General features: G+C 36.7%; 1 protein-coding gene across 2 annotated transcripts in view; it reads right to left on the bottom strand.

Moving 5' to 3' along the window:
• Positions 1–24,426, bottom strand: part of MICU2 (mitochondrial calcium uptake 2) — a 154,657-nt gene that overhangs the window by 129,591 nt on the left and 640 nt on the right. Inside the window, exon 2 of one of the 2 annotated variants that reach the window (XM_075490912.1) lies at positions 23,656–23,682. The exons of the other annotated variant lie outside the window; for it this stretch is intronic. Coding sequence (XP_075347027.1) covers positions 23,656–23,682 — 27 coding nt within the window. The remainder of the gene's footprint in view (positions 1–23,655; positions 23,683–24,426) is intronic. 2 annotated transcript variants of the gene reach the window in all.

The following is a 24,426-nucleotide window of genomic DNA, read 5'->3' as shown; positions in this document are numbered from 1 at the left end:
TTACCTAGGTTTACCATTCCTAGCTCTGGATGTACGATCAAAAGAATCAGTAAACTTTTAAAAGTGGCAGCCTCAAAATGAGAACATTAACTTCTACTAATTACCAAAATGAATTCAACTGGAAATGCCAAAAAAGAAATCATTAGATTGGACGTGTCTCCCAGTTTAGCGATACAGCAAAACGGACTAGACTGATGTGCTCAGAGGAAAGGTTAAAGTTTAAGTCCACAGAGCAGAAAGCCAGAGAAAGTGAACCCAGTTATCAGCGTACCCTCAAAGTACGTGTTTGGCAGGAGGCAAGAAAAGCACAGCTTTCTCCTAATGGTGACATTACAACTTGCAGTAGTTTATAAACAAATGTTTTCATTTATTTGACGCCAACTCAAGAGTTCCGTTAATGTCTTTTACAAAATGATGTTGTCTGGTATATATCATGAGTTGCACTGTGTCAAATACGCTAACATCTCCATGGACAGACAAAACCGTAGAAGGTGTCTTTTCAGGTTACTAACAAGAGCGTATAACACACAACAGGCTCTAAACATAGCTTAGGACTTGTTAGGCAGGACCATTTTTTAAATATAGATAACTTGAAAAAGTAATTTGAATACTGATATTTAATAAAAATATACAAGATAAAGCACAACTCTAATGAAAACAGCATAATCAGGCAGCCAAGCAATTAATATGAGAAATTAAGTGTATTTGCACACTTCTGCTCAAAGTGTAAGTCTTTCCCATTCTCTAACGCTTACATATTAATACAGCTGAAAAATAGTTCTTGCAGCTGGTATGTTGGTATCTTTATTGCTACACAGCAGGATACTAGTCTCTTGCAAAAGTAGACTCCTAGTAAATAGCTGTCAACAAGTCTATGCATGACTGAAGTCAAATTACAAATAGTAAAGGTTTTGGAACCTAATGCCAACAAAATATCATGTATCTAATCCATGAAAGAATTACAGACCTCAAGACTGCTATTATTTTATTATTCATACCATTTACTTTTTGGTCTGCTCCACAGCTTTGTTTGAACTTACTAATCAATGGTACTTACCATCGGTACTTTACCAATAACAAGTCTCTACGTACATACAATAGGAAACATTTTTATTTTTAAGTTATCTACGTATTTTATTACATCTGCAAGAGTTATAAATACCTAGAAACGTTACTAGCAAAATTAAATACACCTTTACTAGCAAGCGACTTGGCTAAGTCCTCTGAAATATCTGCATGTAATTTTTACAGTTGCTCATCAAGTACAGGTCTGTTTTGTCAATGAGAAAAGATATGAATGACTGGAACTGCTTCCTAAGAGTAAAACTAGGAGTAAAAGCCCTTGCATTAAAAAAAGCAAAAAAACCCCAAACCCACCCCCCCCCCCAATTCGCCCCCCCCCGCAATTGTACAACCACAATTTCATATTCTATGCTCTGCATGAGAAAGGTCTTGCTCACTCCCAAGCACACACAACACAACACAACAGCATCAATGCTTCTTCTTGTCCTTTGGAACGACGTGCAGCACTAATTTTGGCCATACCAGTTTAAAGCACTGTAATTTTACTCATAATTAAAATGAGACCACCTAAATATTAATCTTTATTTAAATTACTTAAGCTACTAACAGCTTAAGAAAACAATCTACACACTTATTTAAAGGTACTGAGAAAGGCATGTGCTACAATGAAAATTAATCTTTTCATAAAAGCACTACTACACAGAAAGCAATTTCTTGTTTTCTAACACAGTAAGAGGTATTTGATCAAGGAAAACGAGAGAATCACAGTATTAACGATACAACAGAGATATTGATAGAACATATATTAATTTTTCCATATTTAATCATAAGCATAATTTGTTTTTATTTTTTTCCATCTTCTAGTGGTTTTGAATGGATGAAGAACAGACGTAGAAAATTACGAATCACTTCACAGATTCCAATTAAATCCATTAACTGTTGCTAGCAGAGTGAAGCAGAACAAGTGATTGTAAAAACAATGTAGGTTTGGGGGTTTTTTTAAACATACATAAACCTGATAAGAATCACTGTACTTTCATAAGTAATTTTATAGGTGATGTCTGGAAAGCCTGCAATTATTTGTGACTTTATGTGAAAAACTAGGAAACAGAATTTGACTGTCTGGTCTGAAAAAACAATCCAATGATTAAGATGAAAACCCTGATCAAGAAGAACCAAGAGTGCTGTGTTAATCCTCCCTGGGCACCACATTACTCACAAATTCCACGTTCCGTATATTTAAATATGGACTTCAAGTAAGGAATGATCACAGGCAAAAGATTTGAAGAAAGTATGACACGGAAGATTAATGATAAGTAATGAAGACTATGTGAATGGTCTGTGAATGGCCCGGCATAACACAGGATTAATGTGTCAGAGAACAGTACCTTCTCTCACAACTGCTACATGCCATCACATCACATAACAATGCTAATAAAATGTTAGTAATCATCAAGCCTTATCCTTTTTAAGATGTAGGCATCAAGTACAGACACATATGGACAGAGTAATTCAAGAAAAGCAAGAACTTGTAGTTTATCCCTGAAATCCCTGAAGTAAAAACATGAACGGAATAGTAAAAAGTCACCAATTTTTTTTAGAAGCATGACAATACTTAAAAGACTGGAAAAAACCCAACTGGTAATTTACTTCATTTATACATAGAAATTAAAAGCATTCTACAAATGAAGCAACTTCATACGGTCAATATATTGTTAGGGATGGAAAGAGGTATCCCCAAATAACCACTCAAGGCCCTGCCATACCCAGCAGTATTCAAGGAGCATGATCGCCTTATAACCAAAAGTGCCTCTTTCAGACAGGTAGCACTAAACTTGCTTTGCCAGTGAAACACCAGTGAGCGTGACAGCTCCTACGACACAATGTTGGCCATTACTAAACTAGGTCATACTTTTGTTTCCTCTTTGATTAGAAGAAAGTATAGAAAGGAAAGCAATTAGCTGGACTGAGCAGTAGCCTGAGCAATTTACTCATAATTATAAAGTACCAATTCTTATGGTCTCTACCCAGGCTTTAGATAAAATAGTCATTTTGATTACAATCTGTATGTATAATAGCATCTGAAAGCATTATTTAAATAAAGTTTAGCCAGCTCTTTCACTGTAGTTTTGCTGTCTGGCATCTCTAACCCTACAGGTCACATCTCAATCAAGCAACCACTTATTAAATCCATTTTTCTTGTAGTAACCTTTAATCAAGTTTTTCTAAGCTATTATTTTTTCTACTTCAAAAGATTTAACACCAGAGATCAGAAGCTTTGGGATGCCACTCCCACATCAGTTAGCAATGTCCATGTTTTATAATGATTTGGAAGACCAGAAAGGAACTTCCTAAGTACAATTATGAATTTGGAGGAACACCAAACTACAGAAAGTTAGGTACAATGTGCAGGCTTAAAATATCTGTTGTGCTTCTAGTTTTTCCTCAGGTATGAATGTTATCAACTTGGTTTAATTCGAACATCAGTGGAGTGTGCCAACCATGATGCAAGCATTTGATATCCCAGTTAAAGGGCTTTTTTCCACCCTTGTGAGGAACCAGTTTTGGCACAAAAATGAACTAAAAAGCCCATCCAAAAGCCCATCTCTCACACCTTTCCCTTCTCCCCACCAATACACACTAAAAGGTAAAATATTTATTTCTTATAAAACCAAGCAAATTCAATCACAAAATAAAATGAAATTTTAGAGGTTTTAAAATAAGCAATACCAAATGAGGTTTTTTGAACCTCTAGTGTATCTGCTTAGAGAAAAGAGTAAATTATTAATCCAGGCTTGATTTCAATGACGTGTCAAGTCAAATGGAGCCTACAAAGAAATTACAGCAATATTTTTCCACATCCTGCTCATGAAATAAAACGAATTTAGCATTTTAATTAGCAAAAACCTTTAAAGAAAGCTTTAAAAGTTGATATTAGGCAATGCAAATTACAGTCCTTGCAATTTTATTCATTAATTATTCTAAGCCTGTTAACTACCCCCATACCTAATGCTATGTCTAAATATTAATTCCTTAAAAGAAAATGGCTTCAAGCTAGTCATTAAAGCTTCTACTGAGGGAAGCCCAAGCTATCTTTAATATGGTAGCTAAAAAACCCTAACGCATTACAGAAGGCAACTAAACAGAATGTATATAATTACTTTCAGTGCCAACACAAAGTAACTCTTAAAAAATAACATTCCTTTCCAATTAATATTTTGTGCGTATTTTCATTATTTATAGTTAACATTTTGCACCTATTTACCAAGATACACAAGTGCTCATTATTCATTCTATCATAAAAGAAGTTTGAAATTTACGGTTCTGTATACTTTCCGACATGTAAATCACATAATGCTACATTTTGGTTGGTACAGCAATATCTGTACAAATTCATTAAATTTTTAAAAAGTTAATTGCTTTGGTTACTACATGGACAACTTGAAGCACTATGTTGGCTCTTTAAAATGATACTAAGCTATACTACTTTCTGTAGAAAGAAAACAATTCCATTGTCTGTAACTCACTCTTCATAGTTATTTTTTAGTTTAGGATACTGCTCTTCATTCTTCATCAAATAAATTATTGTTTTAAATCAAAATGCACAAAGAGAGACAGGAAGTTCAAAGCAGGAAGAAGGTGGCTGAGGATGCCCTTCAGAGGCAAGAGGAAGGCAACATAAAAGCCAACTGAAAGAAAGAGTTAGAAAATTCTTACCTCGGAAGAGAGAACACCAGGTCAGAAGTGCCAGTGGGCCATTTTCCCACTCTACACTACACAAGAGCACCAACATAAGATTCAGATATTTATTTTCTTACCTTTATTTTGATAGGATTATGGAATTAATAGATAACAGAGTTGAGAAGGAGATGACAAGCTATTTCTCAGTGTTACTTTTTTTTTTCTATCAATGTAAACACTACTGCCTTTGGTTTAGCTTCATATTAATTTCTCTTTAGATACCCAACGCTCTAAATGCTTGGGAAAGCTCAGTAAAAGTTACTAGAAAAGTACAGTTAAACAGCTGGCACAGAGTAGTTCAACTACAGTAACAAAAAATGTCTACTATCAGAACCAGAAGAACTTGCCAAAAATGAAGCATGACTCTCCTCTTTGCACAATAGACTATCTAGTGTAAGGCACATTTTATAACATTTCACACTATTATTGCTGAATTACATCTCTTTGTTACTAAAAACTCTTTGACTTCTCAAGTGCTTATGGCTCCCCATGTTTAACAGAGATGAGCTTAATGTCAGTTCTCCTAAATGTGTGAAACATGAACAGGGTTAGACAAGGGCTCTAACCAAGAAACACAGTGTTCATCAAAATACTATATTTAAAAGAAGTCTCTCCAGTGTTAGGGTGAGGAGCTATAACCATCCCCATGGTATAAGCTAGCAGCAGCTGTGAATGGCTATTTAGGTCCCACACGTAAATAGCTTTGTTCTAGAACCATGGAGAATGTTAAGTGACAGCATCAAATTAAACACAAGTTTTTTGGACCTTGGCTTCGTTTTAAGCAAGGCTATGGGAATGGAGGAGGACAGACGTCAGTGCACTACGTTCCCAATGCTAGAGAAGGAAAATGCCATCCCTTCCTATATGCTTTCCACTGTCCGGTGTTTCTAGTTCTTTGCATCCACAACTATAAAAAATATTATGTAGCACTTAAAGTAGGACGATTTTCTAAGAAGGCAGGACAAGTGAAAGGTAAATCAAACAGTTTAATTTAACAAGCTTAGCTTGTAATAGTAGATCTTTGAATAAAGATTAATTGCTATCAGCATGTCAGAAAAACAAGCTATTTTAAAAATAGATTTTGGCCATTAGGCTCTTAAAAAGTTAATATAAACACTCATGCTAGATATGCAGGTCATTTTACATTTTCAAGGCACAGCATCTCAACGAAGTGCAGGTCACAGTTACCTTGGGCATATTAATAGCTTTAGATTAATCTCAGCCCAGCTTGACATTAAATATTTACCCGAAACTTCTTGTTACAAAACAGCTTTTCAATAACAATGAAAAGTAATCATAGCTGTTAGCATGAAAAGTTGGTATTAGAAGCTATAACATCATAAATATTTATATTTTGTTAAATGCTTTCATAACATTTCTTTTTTATAAACGGGGTGCACACAATCAACATACAAAGCTACAGTCTATACATTCAGGTTCGCTCTGGTCATTCTGTAAAACAAGTGGCCAAATAATCCTGGTAGTCAAAGACAGCGTTGAAGGAATTCATTTCACAAAATGGTGTATGCTTGTCATCAGGAGATCTGAGGTAACCCATCCCTCTGAGCATAGGAAGGAGCAGGAGGCCAACCCTGCAAACATTTCTGAATGTCTTTAAAGTTTTTACTCTAGGAGACGTAACAGGGACTTGTATGCCTAATTCATCTTGCTTTTAAATGGCCAAGAAAATGGGAAAAGGTGGAAAATTAGGCTGGTGGGGAAAACGGGAATGATATTTCTCAGAGGTTGGAGGATGTAAACTTCCATCTTGGACATCTTTAGGGAGTGAGTTTTACTGCAGCGCTTGATTACTTGTTGAAATATATAGGTGCCTTCCACTGATGAAGAGTTCCTTTTTCCTTCTGCTCTTCCTCTTTGTGTTCACAAAAATGGATCATACAGTTTTTTCCTCCAGTGTTGCTATAAGGTAGCAAACAGCTGTAGTATCAGAATAAGTTGCTAATATGACAGAGAGGTTAAAAGGAAATCCCACCAACACTTAATTTTGCATGCTAACACCAATAGCGCTTATAAATTAAAAAGCATAGACTAAAAAGCCATCTTCTTGAGATGATTTGCTGACAACCAGAAATTAAGAGCAGAAACAAGACTCCAGTACCCTATTCAAAGTAACAGCAAGTTGAAAGATAATGCCTGCATAGTAGATTCAAACAGAGCTACCCCGGTGTAAGCGTTCAGAAGTCAAACGCTACCCTGAATTGAAAAAATGACTACCAAGAAGTTGCACTGGTAATGAAACTGGCTAAGCTGTACGTCCAGCCCCTGGCAGAGTGGACCGCAGGGAAAATGAATTACGCAGAGGGCTCAGCACGCTCAGAGAAGGGATTGCACTTAATGCCCCGGAATGTGCCTCGGCAGAATGCCCGCGTCCGGCACTGCTGGCTGGAATCCAAGCAGATCCATTACCTTCCCTTTATACATCAGCTTACCACATGCCTTGCTGACACCACAGATATGCCTTTCCTCCTCCCCTTTATTTTTAACTTTTGTATCTTTAACACAACTGAGATACATACTTCAGGCTATACCATTAAGGAGGATTTTAAACCCAGTTTAGCACTTGGTAAATTTTTGCATTATCTTTCCAAGTCTAATCTAATACTGTTTTTAAAACAGGCGAATTAAACTAATGATGCAGTTCACACAAATGCTTACATGAGTTACACTGAACCAACTGTACTTTGCATACCAAGTTATCTGTGCGTGAACCTTTTAAACGCTCCATAAAAACAATTATTTTGACTCTAAGCCTCAGAAAAAACTTAGTCCTTCTTCAGGAAGTTCTTGGTAAACTGAGAGGATAGAGAAAAGCTGATGATACATTTCCTTTCAAAATTGATTTGTTTTTTCTTCAGTTGTGAGTATTCAGTTGTGAGTATGTGACTTATATCCAAATCTGGTTGAGAAATAGTATACCTTTGAAATTCTGTGCCTCTCTTTCACTCTGGTCCTAAAAGAATAATATTTTTATCACAGATAAACAATACCATAAGAATCTAAATATTTTTACTTAGAGAAAAACAAACAAACAAGACAACTCTCCACAAAGCTTTTTCTTTTTATGAATTGGCCATATATATACTTAATGTAAGACTGGTTTTAAGTCCTGAAGTATCTGGACTGGCAGGAAAAGACCACAGTTTCAGTACATCCGAGAACTTTTTTTTTATGTTGTTCAACTTAAAAAAAAAAAATCACCCTAGAACACCTAATAAGTTGGTTGATAAGACACTTACCTCTGATATGAAAGATGCAGACTGAGCTTTGTGTTGTGCTCTATCCGGATCATGGATCTGAGCCTAAATATTTCATATCCCAACCTTCAGACTCTCCTTATTCTGAAAAATTACCTCTCCTTTCTCTTCTTGTCTTAGGCAGTAGAAATCTTCCTAATAGCGTCAAAACAGACATTTTCCTATGTTGTAGACTACAACAACCTGCTTTGTTTTGAGTGGGAAAAAAAATTAATTGAAAAAACCTCCTCCAGTTCTCCAGCAAACTTACTACTACAGGAAAGTCTGAAGCTTTCTGTACTCAAATGCAGATGCGCAGGATTTCCTAGCATAGTTATCATTATGCTCAAGTGCGGCCTTGTTACTTTTAACACAAGGCCACTAAAATCCCACACCAAACTTAGCATTATGAACACAGCTATTCCCATGCTGATAAGGAGAAGAATTGGAGAAAAATGAATTGCAACACTACACCCCCACAAAAAAAAAAGGGGGAGTTTTTACTCCCCCAGCAAAACTCAACCCAGAATTCATGGCTCAGGTAACATATGCTTATACCTGTTTTGCTGCAGTGTATGAGAACCCTGTCATGAACAACGATCTCAACATACAAGACATTTTACAAAAACAACAGACACAAAGACAATCCAAGGTTACATTGCTAGATAAGTTATTTCCATGTAATGAAAATTCTCCCCCCCACCCCCTTTTTTTATACCTAGATTTTTCTCAAGTTTCTTCTGTGTGGGAAGTGATCCTTTCCCCCTTTCCATCTGGAGGAACTTGAAGGTCACTAGCCCTCAACTTAACAAATCAAGAAAATAAGCCATACAGAGCAAACTTATAGTATAAGGAAAGGAGACAGGATATGAAACGGATAACCAGCTAGGAATTCCACAAGAAGAAAGCAGTCATCAGTTTTTACAGCTTTTTTTCTATTATTAAAGGCTTGGTTTTCACTGTGTAAGTAGTGCAACTTGACACTTCAATAAAGTTTCTCACCTCAAGATTTAACAAATGCCACCAAAGAATTCATCAAGACTCTTGCTACTCTTCATTCTCAAGTCAAGTGTACACAAAGTATACATATACATTGATCCTGCCACTTAGTTTCATCATGAATACTAGCAAAGCATTTGATATCATTAAAGTCACATTATTGTTCACAATACTGAGAAAGTATCTCAGCTGTCACTGAAAAACTTCTAGCCCTTACAATTCAGAATTTTCAAGCCTGGAGGTTCAAAATCAATAAAAAGAATCCACATGATCTTAAATAAAAAACCTTACATTTTCAGCCAGTTCAATTTTAAGGCTTGATTTATGATTTCTGAACACTTATGACCACTACATCGCCCTACCATGAAATTCAACTTAAGTCTCTTGTCAAAGCCTTGTTTTACCATTAACAGGTTGGCTATGTGGTAGGTAAATTGCTTATAAATGTATATAACAGCAATTTAATTTCCTTGAATGTCAGACATTTCATAGACACTTATTTTATGAATAATTGAAAATTAATTATGCTATTGTATATACTTATTGCATAAAAACATTTTTTGAGACAACTACAATAACACAGGGTGCTTTACTCAGTGCCTTATGCATACATCAGTTCTAAAAATATAGTAGAGCAAACTCTGGAAGAGAGCAGATCCACTTTCTCCTCCCCTGCTTCCCCTACCATAAAAAGTATTATATTGAATAGAAAGATTGCAGGACCAAAACTGAATAAAATACATTTTTACTGCAAAAGCAGAACTACTGCTTTTATGAACTGCCTATAGCAGAAGTGTCTCACATTCAGTGGAATATCTGAATATGAAAAATTATTCAGCTGATGTATAGGCATGAGTGTTGCCAGCGTGTTAACTTCAAATTCTTATGAAACTATTCATGGACTCTGCTCTTTGCAAAGTACGGCCTCTAGGACCAACACCCTATCCACAATCAAAAGCACAGCACAACTGTCTCATGGCTACCTCAACATAACCTGAACCATCATCAGTAACTCGTTATCTGCCTATTCAAAGTTTACTGACAGAGAAGACACATTCTACAGCTTGGTGTGGTGACCAAAAGCTTGTGTAATCTTCCCAGTTACAGCAGCTGGTCTAATAAAGGATACTGGCTCTATCAACTTTGTTTTGCCAAACACATTCACAGGGACACTAAATGGACTAGAAGTGTCCCTCAAGCATGCAGTGATGGGAAGCTTGACAATCTCCAGGTCTGAAGTGGCAAAATAACAGCCCAGATATGACCTCCAGGATGACAAGGAACACTGTACGCATGAAGTGTAACACACTTCAAAGAACTGCGAGCAACTTTTAGATCCACTTGTGGTCATCTAGTCAGATCAACTGGGTATTTCTGATGGCCAGAAGCAGATGTACATAACATGAATTTATAGGGGTGATATGCAATCACACACACTCAACTGAACCATACGGAAGGGTCTGATTGCATCATATTAACACCACATCCAGAATTTAATCCCTACACAGCCTGGCCCAGAGCCACTGTGTCTACTGCCCATTACCCGCCACCTTCTAACTCTGCATTCAAGCCCAAGCCCAGCCCAGGTCCTCTGCTTCAGCAATGGAGGGAGTAGCAGCAAGCATTGCTTCCTGCTGGCAAGCGGCAGTGCACAGTAGTCCCACACGTGGAGTCTGCTGGTCCTGGAAGTGATGGAGGGAGAGTGACCTAACCCGCAGACTACGTGAAGGAGAGAGGACCCAGGACCCTCTGCACAACTTCATCCTGCAGTGTTTGCCATGAGGAAGGAGTCCTGCAGGGAAGACTCCCAGACCCCCACAAAGATCTAAATAACAAGCAATTAGGGGATGAAGAAGCAAGAAAGATGCCCCATTACTCCCACAACTACAGTCTCACAAATCCTTCCCCCAAAGGATTCAGCTAAGTGATGACTCTCAGAATAATCATTCCCTGTTTGCTGTCAGTATGAGTACTCTACAATACTGGAAGTGGTACCTCCTACCACTGCCACAGAGCATGAGTGTACACTGCAAAGAAAAAGCTATCTGTAGTGGAACATTATATACTGCTTTAAGAGTTTTACACCAAGGAAACTGAATACAAATCACTATTTCTGACAATGCCATCTCGATCCCAATTGCTGTCATTTCAAGAAGCAGTACTGTCAGGGGACCTCTTCATCACAAATTGTAAAATGAAGTACCTATGATAAACATTCAGTAAACAGGTGGCATATTAACAGATGAAAGTGCATTATTTTTTATAGAGGTGTTCACATAAAGAATCTGGTATTTACTGCTACACAAAGTCTGCTCAATTAACACATGCTACATTTCTGGTGCACCTAAATCTTTAGATTTTTCTTTACGTTTTTCACTTTTGAGGCTGAAGAGAAGTAAGAATATTAATCTTAAAATTAAAGAATAACAATACAACACCATTTGGCAATATGACATTGTCAGTTTTCCAAATTTAACAGCAGCTGGGAAAAAGTATGTCAGCAATTTCCTACAATGTTTTTCTGGGAGATTGAGTAGGAACATTCCATACAACAGGCATATTCAGAATAAAAGAAAACACTGTGTTCTAGGAAAAGTAATTTTATATACTTCATATTCTTTATTGTCCATGATGGTTCTTCAGCTAAGCTGAAAATTTAAAGTTTTAATGGATTTTAAAAAAAAAAAATCCAGAAACAGAAGAGTTGCTTTAGTTTTTGCTGGTTTTGTTTTCCATGCTGAGTCCTTCCCTAGTAAGCATTGTAGGATCAGCATAAGTAACAGCATTGAGGTCATAGCCTAAATGCTGTTACTTGTGACTTTTAGATCTTTAGTACTCTTTTCAAGAAAGTTGCTGGAGAGAGCTCAAGAGAGACAAGCACAAATTTCTTTACAGAAGTGCTTAACTACAGTCCTATGTGAAAAAATGAACAATTACTTTTTCCCAGAAGGAGAAATACTGCAGCAGTAACACACATGCAATAACTACCAAGCTATAAAAACAAAGTCCAGCTCTGAGATAATACTGAAACTTACCTTGAATGGCAAATTAAAATACACATTTTAACTGTATACCACAAAATAGAGCATGTTTAGCTATTATAAATTAATCCCAATATATTTTAAGATTTTATTGAGAAGCTTCCATATGGGAAGGTCTGGCTACATCTAATTTAAATGAAAAGGGTTTGCAGAGCTTTAAAAAATTGCCACTTATGTAAAGAAAAAAATAGCAGCATGCACTCCCAGATAATCTGGTGGAGGGTTAGAAGAAAATTATTTCAGACAAAATAAGTCACAGCACAAGAAAAGCATCTGCACATTGTAGAGCTCACCCAACTGAGCTCAAACAAATGGAATCCGCATATTGTTTAAGTAGCTCTATTTCCATCACTCAGTTGGTTCTCACGTGCTTAGAAACATCCCTGGCCTAACCACAGGATTTCTGTAGAATCAGAATATGAAAGACTACGTTTTTCCAACTGCAAACTTACTAAAACATGTCCACATTTCTAGGTAGCTGCTGTAATTGCACCATTAAAATAAATTAAAAAAAAGCGCCTTCCTCTAAATTGCATTAGTGACACAAAAATTTCAGGAAGACAAACCAGATCTTGTCTGAAGCACTGAAAAAATGTTTTGTCTGATCTATGCATGTTAGTACTAAAACTCTTTTTTTTTTAATACTAAAAAAAAAAAGAAACAACTCCCCAGGATGTTCTACCATGGACACAATTCACTGCAAAAAGCTACTCTTAAGTGGAGATGGATCTCATGAAGAACGGTTATGTGTTAAGAACTGGAAGTCCATCTAATGTGAAAAACTAGATCAACTATCAATTCTCCTCATTTGTTCCCTGTTGAAAAGTACAGATTTTATATTAATGCTTTACATTAGATAAAAGCATCTAAATTGCTCTGGGAAATCCTGGTTTTAAATTGATGCACATTTCGTATTGTTTTTTTTGTCTTTTGGAGATTACAATGTTTATTCCTGCTGTTTCACATCTTCAGCAGAAGCCTGTCATTTTTTACTTATTCCCAAATACAGCAGTGATACTACTGTATTCCCTTATTCCTAAGACCATCAAGGGTATTTTTCAGTGCAAAAGGGTGCCAGACGTTTTATCAATTAGCTTCACTGCGTTCCTAAGTAAGAACCATACTCTCATGTCTTCCCCTCAGGTAAATGAGCAAGGGAAAACATTTCATTTTGTGACAATTCCAGACTACTGAGACCACTGTCACTTTGCATTTAAACAATTTAAGGTTATAAAGTAAAGGTAAAAAGCAGTATCTTAGTCTCCATGGCAAGTATCATTTTGATTTTACATTTCCTTAAAAAACCACCAAATTACCAGACAAATCCACAGTTGCTTCAAAAACAAACCTTGAGAGAACTGGTACAGAAGCTGTACTGCAGCCCCAAACCAATTCTTCTGCCAGTTATAGCATTAAGTTCTGGTGTCTTCTAATTTTCAAAGTTTTAGAAAAGGAGAAGCAGACCATCAAATAACGTGGTCAATACATAACTGTTAAGACTTTTGTACTGAAAAATAAAGTTCATTTTGGCAACTTTGTGAGAGAATATAATACTATTACCAAGTCCGTTTCACCACGGTGAGCAATATGACAGCACAGAACTTTCCACTTTTCTCCTTGGCAAGATTTCACATCGGCATGCGCATGCAGTCCGGTTCAAAGCCTGGCCTGACTCGGCAGCACACAGCTGTCTGCCTCATACAGGGCCACCAGAAAGAGCCTTGATGGAACTTCAGGAAGAATCCATCCTTTTAATTCTGAGCATATCTGACAATTTAGATTAGAAACTTTCAAAATAAATCCCATAACTTCATTATTAACACAGTATTATATTTATTTTTTGTTACTGCATTCACAGTCTGTATTTTAAGTATATTTTATACATATGCATACTATTATATGCTTACTTATATATAGTATAATTTTACATTATAAATATATATGTATATAGCTTTATATGCAGTTCAATGTCTTTTATTTTAGTTTTGCATTATAATTTGTTAATAGATTATGAATGACAGTATCTCCAATAATAGGTATTATCAAAGAAAATACCTACTTTTAAAAAAAGAAAGATTAAGAAAAAAAATTATTTCTGGAAACAGTGACTTCCTTCATTTCATGTAAATTTTTCATCTATGCTAGAGTTAGCCTCTGCAGTTTTTGGAGGCAGATGAAGGAGTTTCTCTGCTGATTTGGCAAAGGAGTAGGGAAGGTATCAGTTCTGATAAGATAATATTATTAGCTACATCTCCTAACTGCTTGTTATAGACTCCATCAGTGCAAGACAGTCACTCTTGAAATCCCTCCTACCCTGAAAGGGACACAAACCTCAAGGAACTACTTTAAATCCTGTTTGGTGTTTAAAGCTGACAAGACTCCCTTCTCTTGTCTTTCAGTTCACAGTGTAATAAAAACCTTCAGGAGTAGCAGTAAGGAGATATAGCATTCTGAATAGTAAGGAGACATGTATTCTGAATGACCATTTCACACAGTTTTATCTGTCATTTATCTTTGATGATTATTTTAGCTAGTGTCTTTCTGGAATATTATTCAAACAAAATTAAGCGTAGTTATGTTAAGTAACCTTATTATAAGAACCATAGTAAAAAGAAAATTAGACAACATTACAGTGTACCAAAATTTAGTGACCTAAAAGTACCCAATGCAGAAAATGAGGAGATGGAATAAATAGCCCTAATGCTATTGTTACAGCTATCACCAGTGAAGTTTATGTAAGTTTCTCCACAGCACAAATTAAACCAGATTCTGAGTTATTTCTTCTTTTTCTGGCTACCTTATGTTTCCAAGATGCTGACCTGCTTATTAGGAATAGCCATATTTAGCCAGCCACAGTCTTTACACAAAGGTCTGCAAGGAAGTGCAATACAGTGCTCTCACGCTAATCCAGCACATATATGTGAAAAACAGTACAATACAGCATCAACGGGAGAATAGCTGCTACTGCTTGTACACAACAGATCATTTCTTACCAAAAAAAAAAAAGCTAATTATCACTATGTTCAAAGTTTTTAGAAAAAAAAACAACATGGCTTCCATCTAAGAAAGCAGATGAAGAAACATTATAATATCTATTTTGAAACCATCTGGAGTATTTACTGGAGGAAAAGTCTCGTATCCCCAGAAAAATAAATAAATGTTTCTTCTCTGGGATCTTTGTTAAAAATCAGAATATTATTTTGTGCAATTCTTTCTACGCAAAGATTTTTTTTATTTTCAGGCAAGCCATTTTCTTGTTTGTTTGTCCACTAACATAAACAGCCAAACACTCTCAAACACTAACCTTTTATTACATCACAATTAAAACAGTAGCTAAAAACACAACAAAACTATGCAGCTTAACTCACCCCATCTCTCCACATGTATCAAATTGCCTAGAAAGAATGTTAGTTAGATTTTATTTAATCACTGAAGTCATATAGCAAAAGTGAATTCAAGTAAAAGGTGACAGATCAGATGAAAGATAGTTAAATTTTGACCTCGACCCCTAAGATTACATTTGACATCATGTTGTTTTAGTATCAATGAAGACACCTGCACAAAGAATCTCCATGCACACAGAGAAGGGAATAAATGTAAATATTTTCAAAGCCAAAACTTCAGGATATAAATATCTCACATTCAAAAAGCTGAAAAGAATACCATATATTTAAGGTTGAGAAACAAATGCACATCCATAAGTAATATTTAAGTCTATAATTAATTATAACATCATGGTCCTACAGATTCCATACTCTCTATACCACATTCTATTTTAGGCACACAACATGACAATGTCTGTATGTCACTAATGCCGAGAATGATGTTTGTGATATATTTAATATCTCGGTTATTGATTTAGGCTGGTTGGTGGATACCCGATACATACAGTATTTCCATAACACAGTGAAATACAGAATTAAACAAGAGGTAGCTAAGGTTACCCTTGTTGGCTGCACAAGAGGAACAGTTTCAGAAAGACTGAAGTATATTTAAGGAAAAGAAAAAAGATTAGGGTAGCCTGAGCTGGCAATCTAATTCCAAAGAGCTCTTCTTGCAGTAGCGATTCATATTTATTGATGCTTAAAAACTGGAGGAATGTTGTTTTAAAAGCCATTTTTTTAACACATACTATTTTCATAATATTTTGGGACTATTAACTAAAACTCATTCATTCTAGATTAATTAGGAGGCAACAATATTATTAAGGCATTTAAACGCACAGAACCAAATCAATTTTATTGTAGTACTTCAGTTTACTTCTAGATGCATGGTAAAGAAAAAACTTAATAGGAATATATTCACACGATACACCAGAGTTAGAGGGCATATGCATGAATTGTGTTAAACTGTCTCTTATGTAGCCATATACTATTGATACCTCAGTCACGTAATAAAAAACTGACTACTCATTTCCTCTTCAAGGAGAGGAAGTATTTAATGCGTTTACCTACAAAGTTGACTGCCTTGTCATGATTTAAGACAACATTTTTGGTAATATTTATCGAGACAGTAAATACAGCAGTAAAGATACAGTGGAAAGTAAAACACAAAGTTGGCAGAGGGATGCTACCACAAGCTGACAAGAGCACTGACTGCGGCTCACTGTGCCTCAACAATGAGCCTCTCCTGCACTGGGCACTGCTGTACAGAAACGTCACAGGTTCAAAGCACCTTGCATCAAACTGCCCCCCCCCCCCCCCCCCCCCCCCCCCCGCCGAAGGCTGCCAGTTTTGCAGATTCTTCAGTGGGAAGAAGATTTAAAGGCACCATCTTGCAGAAGGTTCAAGGACCCAACCTGAAGATGCAGCAAGAAATCCTCTAACACCTTTCCTGCGATGCTACAGAAATCTAGAACAGAAACCAGAACAGAAATCTAACGCTGTGCAGGGGACCGCTGCCTGGCTCCGTGCGCTGTGCCCTGGTCCACTCCGTACAGCATGATACGTTCTGTCACACAGACAGAACAACGGCCAGCAGCAAAATAAGATGCAAAAAATGGAAGGTCAACATTTTAAGGAAAGGACAAGGTAAAGCAGGGAAGAGGGTTTTTTAAAAAAAAATTATAATCCTTACTTAAAGATGCTCCAACCCACAACAGCAATAGTAATTTTAATGATTTTTACATGGCCTTGTTTTACTACATAGATTTTAGGCATTAATGATCTGACCATGTGGTCAGGTTTGCACCAGCTGAATTCAAATATGAGGCTTCTCTGAGGCCTGCAAGCTATCACTGAGTAGCATGTTTGATGTGGATTAAAAATATTTGCATTAAGTTTCAAAAGCCTGTTAAAGTATTATGCTGCAGACTTATTTTATACATGCTTAATTTTACTTTGTGAGCATCCTAGTAACCTATTATATGTGCTGCTATATTTGCATTCTCAATTAATTTCTAATCAAATAAAGGCTCAGAGATAAACACTTTAAAATATGACTTAGGACACAAAAACTATTCTAGGATTTTTGATCCAACAAAAGCAGGCAATTTTTTTTCTTTTTATGACAGAGTAAGCACAAGAATCTTCCTGTGTATTTCTCGGATTAGACTGCACATATTCTTTCTGGTTTTATTTTAGAAACACATTCCTCCCTCCAGGCGATTCCATACATCACTACAAATCCTTATGCAATTTTATCCCAGGTTCTATATTTATCAAGACACCTCATCTTAATAGCAATGTCCTTCCCTCAGCATGAACCAGGCTTTTAAAACAGACTGCAAAGAAACCCCCACAAAAATTCCCATTCTAGCAAGATTTGCCAATGTCTCACAATTTAAAGCACTTACACATAACTTATAGATTAAACAATGGTTCCTACAAAGAAATAAGCTTTTTTTTTTTTCCTATTTGGTGACCGAATTCAAATGTCACATACATACTTGGGGAAGAGTGGCTGGAAAGCTGCCCTGCGGAAAAGGACCTGGGGGTGCTGGTTGACAGCCGGCTGAACATGAGCTGGCAGTGTGCCCAGGTAGCCAAGAAAGCCAATGGCATCCTGGCTTGTAACAGGAATAGTGTGGCCAGCAGGAGTAGGGAAGTGATCGTGCCCCTGTACTCGGCACTGGTGAGGCCACACCTCGAATCCTGTGTTCAGTTTTGGGCCCCTCACTACAAGAAGGACATTGCTGGAGCACGTCCAGAGAAGGGCAACGAAGCTGGTGAAGGGTCTGGAGAACAAGTCTTATGAGGAGCGGCTGAGGGAACTGGGGTTGTTTAGTCTGGAGAAGCAGTGGCTGAGGGGAGACCTTATCGCTCTCTACAACTATCTGACAGGAGGCTGTAGCGAGGTGGGTGTCAGTCTCTTCTCTCCAAAGTAACTAGTAATAGGACGAGAGGAAATGGCCTCAAGTTGCACCAGGAGAGGTTTAGATTGGATATTAGAAAAAATTTCTTTACTGAAAGGGTGGTCAAGCATTGGAACAGGCTGCCCAGAGAGGTGGTGGAGTCACCATCCCTGGAGAAGTTCAAAAAACGTGTAGATGTGGCACTTTGGGACACGGTTTCATAGGCATGGAGGTGGTGGGTTGAAAGTTGGACTAGGTGACCCTAGCAGTCTTTTCCAACCTTCATGATTCTATGATTCTATGATACTTTTTATCTGCCAATACCAAAAATCCTTCACATGCAGTTATTACGCACAGCTTACTTTCCTAAGTAACATCATCTATTACAAAAAAATATTCAGAAATATATTGAGTGAGAAAGTGTGGGCTATAAGTAGTGTAAGCATAACTTAAGTCACAAAGTGGTCCTGGATACAAAGGATGTGTAAAAAACCATGAAAATCCCAGAGCTACACACTTCTTCCTTCCACTGGTCTTAAGAAATTACTTCAAATGATTTAAACACATGCTGCTTTTGACACGCATGCAACGGATTACATTTGTTTTGGAAGTGTATAATGAGGGCTACTGACAACACCATGAACATATTTTACACATGTTTATGCCGGAAGTTACCAATCAACTAAAAATACGCTAAACAGCTAACATGCTTATAGTAGACATTATTTTGCAAATCATCTATTGGTTTGGGCTGGAAATTCTACCTGAGTGAAAACCATGCACAATATATCAGAACTTGTCTAAAACAACTCCAACTGAACATTCACCTCTTTGGAGACACAGTGCATGTCTCAAAGTGTCACCAAGAAACACAGACAGGACTTCAGAACTTTTAAAACCATTTTTATCAGCTTCCAAGTCTGGGAGTCCAGAGACTTCTACTAAAACCCTGATAAACTTACAATTGTGTTTAATTTAAGCACTCTCCCTAGATTATCCTATGAACTGTGGCCCTTCCCAAGTTCTCTGTACCCCTAGGATTTGTGAAGAGGTCCTCCAGTGGACTATTTTGCCTTTTCTGTAGTGCCAGAACCAAAAGGGTCTTCCCTGAACAAAACCAGTGTTTGAGGAATCCTTTACATTATTCTGGGTTCTTTAAACAGTGTTAGGCAATAGTTCCAAAATTATACATTTTTAAAATAAATTTTTGTGGTGGTTACACATGTAACAGCAGAAAACTAATTTAAGCTCCAGTTTTGATCATTAGAAGTATTTTACGCACAGTTGCTTGGAGTAACAGTTTTCATATCATTGCAACACACAAAGTCACCACTACCACATGTGGCTATCTTTGCTTCTCTTAAGAGTCGTTAACACTGGCAAACCACAAAAGGGTGAAACATTCAATGTAGTTTAAGGTGAAATAAAACATTTAACACAGTCCAAAAGAGGACTGTTTCAGTAAACACATTTTAAATAAAATGAGAATTTCAGAAATATCAGACAAAAAAATTTGGCACAAATGGTTTGTTAACCATTGTTATAAGCATTATCTTAATATTTTCAGTATGATAAAATACAATTTATGTATTTGTTTAAGACCTCCAGGACAGGAATCTCGTCTCTTCTTATCTCGAAAAAATTGTAGCACATTGCTGATGCAACACAAGCAGCAGTAGAAAAGGTAAGATAAAGAAAACCAATTAGACTACCATCATGTAACAGAACATATTAATAAGAACAGAAAAAAAAAATGCTGTTAGTAAGTTGTGTTTTCCTCTTTACCTCAGGTAAGCAGTATCAAATATTTAAGTACCAACTAATGCTCCCACAATTCTACAAGAAGAATGCTGAAACAAAATCACGTTTATTGGCACCAGTCAGGGCTTTGCACATGTATAACTTCATATATGTGCTAGTAACAACTCCAGTCAGTCTCATTTGGAAAACAGTGACTTAAACTCAGCACAAAATGCAGCACTCTGCAGGGATGGCAACTTTTCAAGGGTGAATCAAATTATATTCTTCTTTCTGAAGCTAGTGACTAAACGTGTCCATAAAAAAATCAGCAGGGGCAGGAGATGCTGCACTGGCGCTTGCTGCTTCTCAGAGTTTTCTTATCACTTACAGTTTGTGCATGTATGAGATCAACACTACGGTCACTTGGCAAGTTCCAAATTTAGTTGGAGTGGGGAGGCAGGAGTCATTGCCTCTCACAAAATGCTACAGCCTCCTGATGTGTGCCATTCCAAATTCACTTGCACGCTCTTTGGCAATCACGTACTTGATTCTTGACCCTGATAAAGGTAACCCACCTGACTGCAAAGCTGACTCGTGATAAACAACACACTTTAACCTAAGAATTTCAACAGCTTTAGGCCATATAATCCCGCATTAGTATTGCAAACTGCAAGCTCTGAGATAATGAAGACGCAGTAGACAATATTGATCAAAGTTACAAATCATATGCCATTGTGTCATTTGAATTAGACTGCTAAAGAAGAAAAGCAGCCTGTATCACTTTATCACTGCAGTGTGTACATTTTTGATCTGGCTGTGTTGGTTTGGATAACAGAAGAAACACTTATAGTGAACTTCAACATAAATCCCCATTCTAAGTTACAACGGTAGAACAAAAGTTCTTCCCCCCCACTTTCCCCCCCCTCTTTATAGAAGCTGACTAGCTCATTTCCTTTGAAAAAAATGATCTCGTTTTTCCCAGCACAGGCTATATCTGGTCTAGAATATTGTCAGTGTAGCTTCACTGGTAAATAACAAATGCAGATAGAACTAAAACCTGGTATCTATAAAAAATAAAAAAAGATGTTAATTTTGCTATAAAAATCTTTGTACAGGAGAGATTTAAAATCAGCACTAAGGACTTATTCCAACATATATTAGTTGTATGTTTCTAAACAGTAGGTCAGCAAATGAAGATAGAGAATGAGAATAACTCACAAATCACTTACTGAAGCTCTAAAGCGACAGTTAGTATGAAAGATTACATCTGAGGTAATCTTACATTAAATACAGAAAGTTTTATTATTAATATGCTACCTACTTAATGTAAGCTGTCAGAACAGATAAGCGGCAGTGAAAATGCTGATAAAAAACTGGGCCAAAAAAAGATTAACCCCCCCAACTGAAAATTTATTGCCAAAATAAACAACAATTATATGAGAACACAATAACCAAACATAAGCCACTCCAAAATAAAACAGACACTATCCATACTACTCACAAAAGGAAAACAGATTCGCTGACCCTGCAGGACCTTTGATTTTGCAAAGACTTGTAGACAGGCTTGATTTCATTCACTCTGAGCAGAAGTCAGAAGTGCCAACAACCAATATGAGCAGGATTAAACCCACTGCAGCAGCACGCGAGGACTGGAATTAATTAAAGATTTAAGAAACTAGGTGCCAAAGGTATTAGTCTTTGATTTTAAAATAATTAATATCTTTAGAAGAAAAAAAGAATAAATACTGAATTTACAGAACTTTAGCTTTGACTTGTTGTTTGCCAGCTTCAACAGTTTGATAGAGACTAGTTTTATTGAGACTAATGGAAAATCTAAATAGAGTTATCAACTTCAACTACTTAAACTAAACAAATAGCAAGTATTTACAATGAAGACTTTGATTCTGCAACAAAGCTATTAATGGTTGTTACATCTCACTTCGGACAAGAATAAGAATTTACTCACTGGCTCAAATTATGCTTACACCAGAGTCCCATACATATATGAAATTGGTCTTAACAACAGGACTTTTTAAACATAATGCAATGCTGCTGAAAACTGTCATAACTAAACACAAAATCATATTCTGTTGGCTGTTTACAGCATGGAGATACATTGTCACTTTGTCAAGTATTTTAAATAACTACCTCCCATTTTGCAGCAATTCATTCTTACGATTCAACAGTGAAGACTATATTACCAAGGAAAACTGGGAAGCACTGTAGCATAATCTCTCTGCATTCTCAATAGCAAATGCTAGGCCTGGTTGATGAGATAGAAGTATAAACATTTCCACTACATATTCCTTTATTACCACAATGATAATGAAAATTATGCTGTTTAATGTCAAATACTTGCCTTAACCTGTAATATTTCACATACCTATGCGCAAACATTTCCACTACATAACATACTGCAACACGAACAAACAGTTCAGAATTGTTTACCAGCACAATCTCAAGCAAAGCTGCTTAAGATCAATTATAATGAAAAGGAGTAATAATGGAAAGCTATCCACTGTTAGAATGCAAAAAGTATCTCCATTTAACAGGATTGCACAAGCTCTGAACTGAAAAAAAGATCACTCTAAAACATAAAATAAAGGTGATGTACTTGTTTCAACACTCTGTTTTGCTTTTGAGTATTTCCTAGTTCTGTCAATAAGAAGCCACAAGTAGCATCTAAACTGCTTAAAAGACTCGCAGCACGCTACTTTGGCTCTATCACTCTGCTCCTCATAGCTTTTACAACCCGGTTCCACTTTCAGTTTATTGGCCTTAGTGTCACGCTCAGCACGGTCAGTTCTTAGGTAGTTTTAGAAAGCTCAATACATTAATTGCAGCAACATGGAGTACAACACATAGAGAACTTTTGCCTGTACTATGATAGCATGTCCAACAGTCTTTTTACTGGAAAACTGAAAAGTTTAAATTGAATAAACTACTTAACATTTGCAGAGTCCAGCAATTTACTGTCTCCAAAAATAATCAATTAAATAAGCTGTAGAATTTTGGAGTTCCCCAGAGAACTAAAAAGTGTACTTGTAGGACTGTCCATGCATTACATGGAAGCTCCTCCATGAACACATCAGCACCAGAACTAGATCGCTTCACTCAACACCCTTTAGAAGTTATTACTTCCTGCATTTAACACTTTTTATATATAACTACATACATGTCTACCTATGCAAGAGTTCCACACATATATGAAATTGGTCTCTCTTTTTAAACATAATGCAATGCTGCTGAAAAATGTCACATAACTAAATGTAAAATCGTATTATGTTGGCTCTTTACTACAAGGAGATACATTTCCAGTAGGATTTCTAGTGGAATAGCAGATGCCTTCCTCACTAGGAGCTGTACACAGAAAACCAAAGTTTCAACATGCGCTGTCCAAGGAATCAGGACTAATAGTTAATCCATTTAGAAACATGCTTATCTGAAAAAAATTGAGTTTCCTAAGGAGATGCAGCTTATAAATTCTCCACAATTAGGACTGCAAAATATATATATAAAAAAAATCATTCTTTGTTCTTGACTCAAGAATAAGGTTGCTATTTACCTGCCTGCAGTTCAGTCTGTTCAATATCTGTTAAGAGACAAGACATTGAAGCATACAAACTATTGGATACTTCCAAAATTTTCTACATATAAGTAGATGAACAGTACTGCAAGCATATACTGATCTCCTCCCCTCATCCTACCTAAACCCTCTGGCCTAAAAAACATTTAGGTCTTCCAGTCTTGAGATACGTAACCAACTCTAATTGACAGTAACTTCTCCGACGGAAGAATGGGAAAGAGTTCACTACCTCCATGAAAAGAATAAAGTTGGGAAGCAAAACAGTATTTTGGAACTTGCAAAGATTACTTTGTAAATAATGACTATCTGTCCTTGAACATAATCTTCGGAGTGCGCGCTGATGCTCCAAGGCAAACTACATTTTAACATCCATAGCACACATTTTGAACATACTAAGAGGAAATCTTCCTGTTATGTGTGATGCATTTCAGACAAAGTATAAGATATAAAAGCACTATTTTTGTGAAATATTCTTCTTCAAAGGGAAAAAAGGTGCACGACTGTCTAACAGCACCCAACGTGTAGACCAGGCATCGTGGAAGGAACATAAGCTCTGAAAGTTACCAGCAAAACGAGGAGCTCAGTACAGGCCGCGTGCTCGTGCAAACCACAGAGGTTCATCAGGCTGCACGACCAGGGCTGTCAAACGGACGGGGGAAACGCTTGGTGCTAAAGCAAACCCCTGCCTTCTTCCACTGAGGAGACGGCAAAGTTCCCGTCAATGAGGTGAGGCAGGATCAGTTTAAGTGA

This window comes from Mycteria americana, chromosome 1, assembly GCF_035582795.1.
Source record: "Mycteria americana isolate JAX WOST 10 ecotype Jacksonville Zoo and Gardens chromosome 1, USCA_MyAme_1.0, whole genome shotgun sequence".
In the NCBI taxonomy this organism is placed as follows: domain Eukaryota; kingdom Metazoa; phylum Chordata; class Aves; order Ciconiiformes; family Ciconiidae; genus Mycteria; species Mycteria americana.
The sequence above is the reverse complement of the archived record's forward strand: the minus strand, read 5'-3'. Positions and strand labels throughout refer to the sequence as shown.